The 11,073-nt window shown below is 42.5% G+C and overlaps 1 protein-coding gene across 1 annotated transcript; it reads left to right on the top strand.

Annotated features, from left to right (window-relative positions):
* The first annotated feature begins 279 nt into the window (after positions 1-279).
* On the top strand, positions 280-10,603 carry LOC138889864 (uncharacterized). Its single transcript, XM_070173203.1, has 4 exons — positions 280-747; positions 8,870-8,939; positions 10,314-10,377; positions 10,465-10,603. Exons 1-4 carry the CDS (start codon positions 280-282, stop codon positions 10,601-10,603), a joined length of 741 nt encoding a protein of 246 aa, XP_070029304.1.
* Positions 10,604-11,073: the final 470 nt, after the last annotated feature.

The following is an 11,073-nucleotide window of genomic DNA, read 5'->3' as shown; positions in this document are numbered from 1 at the left end:
CATGCAGTAGGAGCAAAAACATGTTAGAAATGGTTAACTGCCTAAGAACATTGCATCCCCCAAAGTGCAATTACAATATCTGTTAAAACTCTAACGCTAACAGGTTTGTTCTTTGTCCAATTCCAAACAGTTAGTTGTTAAAGTGTACTGGCACCATACCATTATCAAACAAGATCAAAAGGGCCTATACCAGAAAGCATGACTGGCTCAGAAAATAGTGTTGAGTCGGAAAGGACGGCACATCAGATGCTGAAGGAGGCGATGACCAATATAGAAAAAATGAGATTGGAAATGAATGAAATGCAGCTAGCCATGGCTAAGGTGCAAAAGGGGCCCAAACCACTTGTCACTCCTACTCCCCCACCGGGACACACGCCGGAATACCCTTCCCCCGCCCCTTCAACAAGCTTCCCAAGCCACCACTACTATCAGGGGAGAGATGCCTATGATCCCCAAGCTCCGCCACCCAATCAAAACCCTCCACCACCAAATGTTCCTGTCTTTGTGGCACCTCCCCCAGCCACATTACAAAGATCGTCTAGTGAACCACTGTTCCAAGTTCACGACACCCAATATTTTCCTCCTGAACCCACTTTTAAAGCTCCTGAGCCATACACATATACACCCCAATTTGGGATCCCAGAGGAAGCTGAGAAACCGGTTAAGAACACAGAACATGAGGAGGTGATTCGAAAGGTCAAAAGCCTGGAGCAATCCTTCAGGAACATGCACGGGTTAGGCCACCAGGTCAGCGTGGCCTACAAGGATCTATGCCTTTTCCCTGACGTCCAATTGCCGGCAGGGTTCAAGATGCCCAAGTTCGATTTATACGAAGGGCATGGCAATCCTGTGGCACATCTACGGGGTTTTTGTAGCAAGATGAGAGGAGCTGGTGGCAAAGACGAGCTGCTGATAGCTTAATTTAGCCAAAGCCTAAGTGGGTCAGCACTGGAATGGTATACAAGACAAGATCCGAGCAGGTGGTACACCTGGGACGATCTAGCACAGGCTTTCGCAGGTCACTTCCAGTACAACCTTGAGATAGTCCCTGACCGTCTCACATTGCTAAAGTTTGAGAAGAAGCCCGGGGAGAGCTTCCGGGAATTTGGGTTCCGATGGAGAGAACAGGCAGCCAGAGTTGATCCTCCAATGAGGGAAAACGAAATGGTGGACTATTTTCTGCAAACTCTAGAGCCAACGTACTTTGGTCACTTGGTGACGTCGGTTGGCAAATCCTTCAATGAAGTAGTGAAAATGGGAGTTATGATAGAAGAGAGACTTAAGTCCAATAAGATCCTGAGTTACTCGGCAATCAAGGCAACGACTCAGGCCATTCAGAGCGGCACGGGAGGTGTGCTTGGAAAGTAAAAGAGAGAAGAGGTCGCGACAATAGAGGCAGGCAACTGGTCTAGATCGAGAGGTCCTTCCCCTCGCTACCAACCCAGAACCCATCACCCAAACTACCCTTACACTCCAAATTACCCTCCACAACCCTACTACCCGCCACAAGAACAACACTTCTCCATACACCAAGCCCAGACATACACTCAGCCTCCGACTCGCCCGCAATGGCGCGCGCCGGCTCCACAAAATACATACCCACCTCCACAAAACACATATCCTCCGCCAAGGGCCTACAGGAACCCTCCAGGGGTAGGCTTCCGGGGAAATCAGGCTTTTAGAAATGAAAGAATACAGAGAACATTCACTGAGTTGGGAGAAACCTATACTGTCGTGTTCCACAAATTGAGGCAGTTAGGCTTGTTGAGTCCTGTTGAGCCCAGATTGCCAAATCCCTTTCCCAAAAATATGGACCACTCGGTAAGCTGTGAGTATTGTTCGGGGGCTCCCGGATATGATACCGAGAAATGTTGGAAGTTGAAACATGCAGGGCAAAATCTTATTGTCACCAACAAGATTGAGGTTCAGACACCAGAGGCACCCAACATCAATCAGAACCCGTTGCCGGCACACCATGAAACCTACATGATCGAGCTAGTGCACGAAGAAGGGGAGCTAAAGAAACCCTCACAAACAGTGATGATGATCCGTGCCGGTTCAAAAGAAAAGTCGACCAGTGGAAAAGCGGTGGCATAGTTGGAAAAGGTAGATGACAAGCCAGTTATGGTATTGGGAAAAGGGTCCATTGGGGCAGATGTACAGTTTGTGGGGCTGAAAGCAAAAATCAACAATTGAATGGCTACTCCTCTTCCTATCCGAAGGGAGTCTTGGTAGTGGGCTCTGATTTTCTTTCTTGTTGTCTGGATTATTCCAGGGTTGTAATCCAGATTTCTTTTTGTGCTCGCCAAAGTGTGAAACCTTGCTATCCCGTATTTTAATAAAGTAAAAGTTTTTTTTCTTCATTCCTTATTTTGTTTTAATTTTTCTTCTTCTTTTTCTCTTCTGAACAGTTCTCTTTGTACTGGTTCTAATGACATGGCATGCGCGACGGATCTTCAACCTAGTCTAAAAAAATCAATCTGATTTCGAACTTCTAGTACAAGATTGTGATGATGAATCGGAATACGATGAGGATGAAGCCTTCGAAGAAATTAACAGAAAGTTGAGCCAATTTGAAAAAAAAAAACCCAACTCAAATGACACGGAAGTCGTCAATCTAGGGAATGCGGATGATATCAGGGAAGCTAAGATAAGCGTCCACATTGAACCAAACATTAGGGAAGAACTAATCAAAGCACTTATTGAATTCAAAAATATTTTGCATAGTCATACGACGACATGCTGTGTTTAAGCACCAATCTAGTGGTTCACAAATTGCCCACTGACCCGGCATTTCCTCCCGTCGAGCAAAATTGAGGAAGTTCAAAACTGACATGAGTTGAAGATTAAGGAAGAAGTAACCAAATAGCTGAATGCTAAGGTTATTCGGGTCGCTCCATATCCTGATTGGTTGGCTAATGTGGTGCCAGGGCCAAAAAAGATGGAAAATCAGGGTGTGTGTTGATTATCACAATCTGAACAAAGCAAACCCAATGGCGCTCTATGTTTAACAGATATCGAAGGGAAATGCATCGACATGGCTATCAATTCTGACGCAGTTAAGATATATTATGTATGATTTCTTGTAATTGTAATTGTCGTTTGTTTGTACTTAGCATTTATCGGAGAATGAAGTGACGGAGACAATTCTTTCTTTTATCCAAACACTTTATCCTTTCCTTCCCCTTTTGAGCCTTATTTATTCTTTCATATCCCTCTTTTTGGAATCAGTAATGAAAATGAAAGAAAAAGAAAAAAAATAATGATAATAAAGACAAAAGAAAAGTCACAAGAAAAAAAAACAAAGGAATTGGGAACTACGTTTGACCTGATTCCTCAAAGAAGGATACGTAGGCGCCTCACGGTTCGGTCATAGTGTAACAAAAAACAAAAAATCCCCAAGCAAGAAAAACTGGGGCAGAATTTGTGTTTATAATTTTGGGAAAGAAAGTTGATTCCAAGAGTTGTAATGTTTTACCCATCAAAATTATTTTGAACCTCTTGTTACCCCTTTTCTTTTAACCATACACAAAAACCCATATTGATGTCCAAAAAAGACCTCCCGATCAGTATCCGAGAAGTGCTAAGTCAATGCAAATGGAAGTCGGGAATAACACTCTGATCCCCAGCAAAGAAGAAGATCATAAGCTGGAAATGAATTGATAGCCGAAAGAATCCCCAACAGAGAGAGTCATATCGGCAGCACTCCAATCCCCAGCTGAAAAATAAAATAAAATGAGAGAGTCTTATCGGTGAAAACCTTCACAGGCACCATAAGGCGACGAAAGATGAGAGAAATAAAATGAGAGAGTCTTATCGGTAAAAACCTTCACAGGCACCATAAGACGACGGGAGTGGAGAGAAACAAGAGAGTCTTATTAGTGAAAACCCCTCGAAGGGCACTATGAGGCGACAAGACAAGATTGGCGGAAAGGATCCGTATTTGGCAAAGAGTTGAGTGCCTGTTTATCCCCAGCAACATGAGGCCGTCCAAAGGGTTGATTGATATAAATAGACTGGGTTGATTAATCCGGAATGCACGACATGATCGTTGGGATCGGTTATATCATTCAGATAAGTTCTTTTCTTTCCTTTTCCCCAGCATTTGTTCAGAAAGACTTCTTCTTTTTCTATTTTTTTTTGAAATCATCACTTTTTCATTTCTTGGTTTAAAGACTTTACCTCCCCAGAAGTTTGTTTTTAAAAAGGATTTTCAGAGCTTACTACCAGTTGCCAAAATGATGCAAAGCAAAATGCGAATAGGATAGGCCAAAGATAAGGCGATAAAGCGAAAAGAAGTTGGTCGCAAGACCAAATGATGAATGGGTCTAGATCCCAAGAGGACCAAATTTCCAAGGGAAGTTGGAGAAAAACAGGAAAACAACAATTGAGAAAATTGTGGACCTAATTCCAAGAGGGCCCCCAGCAGATCATCGAGATGTAGGAGCATCCCCGACAGATTTTCGACCAAGTTCCAAGAGGGTCGGACAACACAGAGTGGGGAAGGAAGAAAAGGAAAATTCATCCCCAGCAAAATAATCCCCAGCAAGTTTTGATAGCGTAATGAAACACAGAGCAGGGTAGAGAGAAAGGGAAAAACCATCCCCAGCAGGAGTGGCACGACCACTCACCATGTTTTAAAACTAAAAAATTTTCATTGATTTGAAGCAGGAAAAGGAAATCTTATTAATGGCGAAAAACATGCCACAAGGAAAAGCACCAAAACTGGGGCAGAACATTTTCTGCCATTGTCGAAAATTTTCTAGGAGGAACGAGGAAATCAATTCAAGTTTTAAGGGATAGCAAGACAGAACGATTTTCAGAAAAAAAGTCGGAGGAAAGACAATTTCAAGTTTAGAAGATGGGTCTATCCGCCCTCGAAAAGGATATTTTGGGTTCATCCGCCCTCGAATAGGATATTTTGGGTTCATCCGCCCTCGAATAGGATACTTTGGGTCCATCCGCCCTCGAATAGGATACTTTGGGTTCATCCGCCCTCGAATAGGATACTTTGGATTCATCCGCCCTCGAATAGGATATTTTAGGTTCATCCGCCCTCGAATAGGATACTTTGGGTTCATCCGCCCTCGAATAGGATATTTTGGGTTCATCCGCCCTCGAATAGGATATTTTGGGTTCATCCGCCCTCGAATAGGATATTTTTGGGTTCATTCGCCCTCGAATAGGATATTTTGGGTTCATCCGCCCTCGAATAGGATATTTTGGGTTCATCCGCCCTCGAATAGGATATTTTGGGTTCATCCGCCCTCGAATAGGATATTTTGGGTTCATCCGCCCTCGAATAGGATATTTTGGGTTCATCCGCCCTCGAATAGGAAATTTTGGGTTCATCCGCCCTCGAATAGGATTTTTTGGGTTCATCCGCCCTCGAATAGGATATTTTGGGTTCATCCGCCCTCGAATAGGATACTTTGGGTTCATCCGCCCTCGAATAGGATACTTTGGGTTCATCCGCCCTCGAATAGGATACTTTGGGTTCATCCGCCCTCGAATAGGATACTTTGGGTTCATCCGCCCTCGAATAGGATACTTTGGGTTCATCCGCCCTCGAATAGGATATTTTGGGTTCATCCGCCCTCGAATAGGATACTTTGGGTTCATCCGCCCTCGAATAGGATACTTTGGGTTCATCCGCCCTCGAATAGGATACTTTGGGTTCATCCGCCCTCGAATAGGATATTTTGGGTTCATCCGCCCTCGAATAGGATATTTTGGGTTCATCCGCCCTCGAATAGGATATTTTGGGTTCATCCGCCCTCGAATAGGATATTTTTGGGTTCATCCGCCCTCGAATAGGATATTTTGGGTTCATCCGCCCTCGAATAGGATATTTTGGGTTCATCCGCCCTCGAATAGGATATTTTGGGTTTATCCGCCCTCGAATAGGATACTTTGGGTTCATCCGCCCTCGAATAGGATACTTTGGGTTCATCCGCCCTCGAATAGGATACTTTGGGTTCATCCGCCCTCGAATAGGATACTTTGGGTTCATCCGCCATCGAATAGGATACTTTTGGGTTCATCCGCCCTCAAGTAGGATATTTTGGGTTCATCCGCCCTCGAATAGGATATTTTGGGTTCATCCGCCCTCGAATAGGATACTTTGGGTTCATCCGCCCTCGAATAGGATACTTTGGGTTCATCCGCCCTCGAATAGGATACTTTGGGTTCATCCGCCCTCGAATAGGATACTTTGGGTTCATCCGCCCTCGAATAGGATACTTTGGGTTCATCCGCCCTCGAATAGGATACTTTGGGTTCATCCGCCCTCGAATAGGATACTTTGGGTTCATCCGCCCTCGAATAGGATACTTTGGGTTCATCCGCCCTCGAATAGGATACTTTGGGTTCATCCGCCCTCGAATAGGATACTTTGGGTTCATCCGCCCTCGAATAGGATACTTTGGGTTCATCCGCCCTCGAGTAGGATACTTTGGGTTCATCCGCCCTCGAGTAGGATACTTTGGGTTCATCCGCCCTCGAGTAGGATACTTTGGGTTCATCCGCCCTCGAGTAGGATACTTTGTGTTCATCCGCCCTCGAGTAGGATACTTTGTGTTCATCCGCCCTCGAGTAGTATACTTTGGGTTCATCCGCCCTCGAGTAGTATACTTTGGGTTCATCCGCCCTCGAGAAGGATACTTTGGGTTCATCCGCCCTCTAATAGGATACTTTGGGTTCATGTGCCCTCGAATAGGATACTTTGGGTTCATCCGCCCTCGAATAGGATACTTTGGGTTCGTCCGCCCTCTAATAGGATATTTTGGGTTCGTCCGTCCTCGAATAGGATATTTTGGGTTCATCCGCCCTCGAATAGGATATTTTTGGGTTCATCCGCCCTCGAATAGGATATTTGGGGTTCATCCGCCCTCGAATAGGATATTTTGGGTTCATCCGCCCTCGAATAGGATATTTTGGGGTCATCCGCCCTCGAATAGGATATTTTGGGGTCATCCGCCCTCTAATAGGATATTTTGGGTTCATCCGCCCTCGAATAGAATATGATGAGTCTATCCGCCCTCGAATAGGATCTTGAATTTAATACTTCCTCAAAAGGACATTTAATTGGTCTCGACCCGAGTGGTCCTGCTTGTATAAATATTGCCAAAATATATATTTTCATAAATCATTTCCAAATGATTTATTTTTAAAAGTTGCTAAAGAAGTCAGGAGCCCGCTTGGAGAATGGAGGCTGAATTATTGTTAAGTTGTTGTTGAAGTCAGGAGCCCGCATGTAGAACGGAGGTTGTTATATTTTTAAGTTGAAGAAGTCAGGATCCCGCCTGAAGAATTGAAGTTGTGTCATCTTTAAGAAGTCAGTAATGAGGACAGTTACAACAAAAAATCCCCAGCATAACAAGCTTTAATGAAGGGAGCAGTATCCCCAGCAGACCGAACAAAATGATGACACTTGTAAAAGCAAAAAGCCAGTGTCATCCACAGCAGTTTTCGGAAGAAAAAGCACCGGAGGAAACACAACCCGACAAGAAAGCAAGGAAACAAGAACAAGTCGTAGATAGATAAGATTTTTTTAAATTCCTAGTTTAAGTCTAGCTTCTTGTTTTCTTTTGGCACGGTGTAATAAGGAGATCGAAAAGCAGTAGCAACAACATGCAGCAACAGTAACGGCAAAATTGCAGTTCCATGGTAGTCCCAGCTACCAAAACTTCCCGAACTACATTAACCTGATTCCCTTCTAGCCAGGGATATGTAGGAAACCTTTGAAGCAAAGGTTCGGTTAAATCTTTTTCAAAAAAATGCTTCACACGGAGTACTCGGATGGGCAAAAATCGCTCACTTTATCTTTGCACGAAAACTCTTCGTGTCTTCGGACAAAGAGGGGCAGCGCACCAGAAATACGGATAAGGAATTCTGTTAATCCGGGAGAAGGTGTTAGGCATTCCCGAGTTCCGTGGTTCTAGCACGGTCGCTCAACTGTCATATTCGGCTTGATTATCTGATAAAATACATGTTGAACATATGTGCGAATTTTAACTTTTAACTGTTTTTATCATAGACCATTTTTATCGAGAATTGCAACATCGTGAAAATATATCTCGAACCACGTCACATCAATATACCTGTGGTTACCGACATATTTCGACTCTGTTGAGATTTGGATTTGGGTCACATAAATGTGCACCCGAGTTTAAGAAAATAAATTGTTAAAGGCGCGCCTAAAGCGACTAGCGTATCATTATTTTGGGTAAGGCCGTGAAATTTGCTAAACGACCGATCCCGAAGTCTATACGATTATTAACCATTTATTGAGGGCCCCGCAACTTGTGCGTTTTATTGGGCGAGGCTCATATCATTTATTTTAAAAGGATAATCCTAAAGTGCCTACATTTTTTTCTATTAAATTTGTCTCTAAAATATGAAAGAGAAAAGATCCTAATTTATTTACATGCTTACGAGTTGTTAAATTAAAAAAAAACTTGGCAATCTAATTTTAATCATAGACCATTTACATGCTGAAATTAACCAATAGTATCTAGCTAAACAATATTCCTGCATGTTCCGAAACGGTCTATTCGTTTAATGAGCTAACTGTTGAATGTTTAAGAATAGTCTAAATCAGCTAACATGCTTTTTGAGACATAATAATCATCCAACAATAGCGAACTAACTGGACAGAGTTACTACACCATTTATTTATTTTTTAGGCAATACATAGACAGTTCGTCCACTAAGCTACTGTCAGATGTTCCATTATATATTTTAAACAACTACATGATTCTGATTAGAGGAAGCTAAATAATGTATATATACAAATAAAATTCAGAATATAACTAAGATAAATTCAGAACTTCAGCTCTTCATTTCATATTCATGCTTCATGTTTCAGTTTATAGTAACCAGTGTGTCAGTTGTGTACCTGATATTGAAAGCAAAAGAAAAGGAAGATCAGCAGAAATGTAGTAGCATACAACAACAGCAACACCCAACAACAGATTTAAAAAACCGAGCAGAAATCCAGCAACAACCAGTGAAGTAGTAGCAAAGAACCAACCAAACTCAAGGAAACAAATCAAATGAAAATCCCAAAATACCAACAACAATCAACGGGCATAAACAAAGTAAATCTTTTTTAGATTGAAAGACCAGTTAATGTTTAACCCTTAAATCTTGACCCTTCTGTATATCCAGTGTATGCAGATTGTATATCGGGTGTATACTACTCTCTATTTCGAATCTCCTTCGAAATGTTTTCTCAATATTCAGCCAATCCCCTATCCCCTTTCAATATTTTTTCGGAATCCTCCTAATATTTTCGGAATGCTCCTCCCCTCTTCCAATATCCAGACCCCTTATTTATAGCCAAACTTCAAGCATTTAAAATTAAAATCCCACCATCTTCCACCCATCCCCCTTTAACTTCCACTACTTAATGTTTTGTCCCCCACTATATTAAACAAATATATTAGTTCCCACTAACACATATCTTTTCTTTATTTAATTCCATTATTCCCCACTACCGCATGCTTTGTCCCCCACTATATTAAACAATATATTAATTCCCCACCATTATGTCTTGTCCCCCACTACGTATTAAAAAATGTATTAATTTAATATTATTAGTACCTAGTGGACGGAACACTCAGATTAAATAATTGTTCAAATTTTCAATTCCAAAAATACCCCTCTAAAATTACTGAAATTACCATTCTACCCCTGAAAATACTGCAATTTACCATTCTACCCCATCAGCTATAACCAATTCACCTAATCAATTCTAACCAAAATACAGCAGCTATAACCAATTTCTAATCAAATTCAAACAACAAATTGAAACTAAATGACGAACAATAAAGAAACAACTGGAATTATTTTGACTGAACAATATTTTTTAACAACAAACCTACTTTCAGATTCAACAACAATAACAAACAAGTATATTCAAATCACTAAATTCGATCATCAATCGAACTTCGAATTAAATTCAACAATATTACAACAAAGATGAATGATTCAAACTAAATCAAAAACTAAAAACCAACACATAATTACTCACATTAAATCACTTGATGAAAAACAAATTTCAAACAAAAAATGAACACGAATCAAATCTAACACAAACAAAGACCTGGGTTCGAATTCAAACCAACCTATCGGAACACGAACATAACCATAGAACGAAGAAAAAGAGCGGAAGATGAATTCACTGAACGAAAAACTAAAAGAAAAAGAGAACGAAAACCTACTAGTTTGAAGTCCGGGTTCGAACGGAAACTCAACGCGCCTGAACAAACATCACTATTCTCAACCCATTTTCGTTTCTTTTGATGCAGTGATGATCGAGTTCATGGCTGGACGTAGCAGAAGCGATGGTGGTCGCTCATGGCTGGACGTAAGGTTTTTCCGGCGAGTTGGGGTGTTGAAGACGTGACAGTGGAGCTGGTGTTTGCAGTTGTTTTCACGGCTGTTGTTCGTTGGTTGAAGGAAGATAGACGACGGGGCAGCTGTTGCGTCCATGACGACGTGGGGTGAAGCAGAAAGGGTCCTTTGGAGGGTGGTCGCCGTGGTTGAGCTTGGGACGAAGAAGAAGGAGCAGAAACGCAGCAGCACTGCTGCTCGTTAATGGCGGACGGGGGAGGGTAGCAGATGAAGAAGAGGCAGCAGCGATGGGGAGGTCGTTTGGGCTATTCGTTGGTTGCCGTTGGTTCACGACGGAGAAGAAGACGAAGCTGGCGGCTTGGGTGGTCGCCGGTTGCTCGAATGGGGATGATGACGAAGAACGAACAAGGGAGGGCAATGGGTGGTAGACGGGCATGGCAGTAAGGTTTGGGTGGTTTTAGGGTTGGGTGGTTAGGGAGAAGAAGAAGAGAAGGAGGGGTGTGAGGTGTGACGGCTAGAGAGTTTAGGGTGAGTTTAGGGTTTGGGTTGTTTGGTTGAGTGAAAAGAATGAAAAAAATCTGAAAAATCAAAAGGGATGGGGTGGAAATGGGCCGGGTCAAGGGGTTTTGGGTTGGGTAGAGGTGTTTTGGGCCTAAATTTAGAATTGAAGAAGAGGCCCAATTGCGATTTTCTTCTATTTTTTGTTCTCTTTTC

The sequence above is a fragment of the Nicotiana sylvestris genome, chromosome 4, assembly GCF_000393655.2.
Source record: "Nicotiana sylvestris chromosome 4, ASM39365v2, whole genome shotgun sequence".
Taxonomy (NCBI): Eukaryota; Viridiplantae; Streptophyta; class Magnoliopsida; order Solanales; family Solanaceae; genus Nicotiana; species Nicotiana sylvestris.
This window is presented reverse-complemented; position numbering and strand designations above follow the sequence as displayed.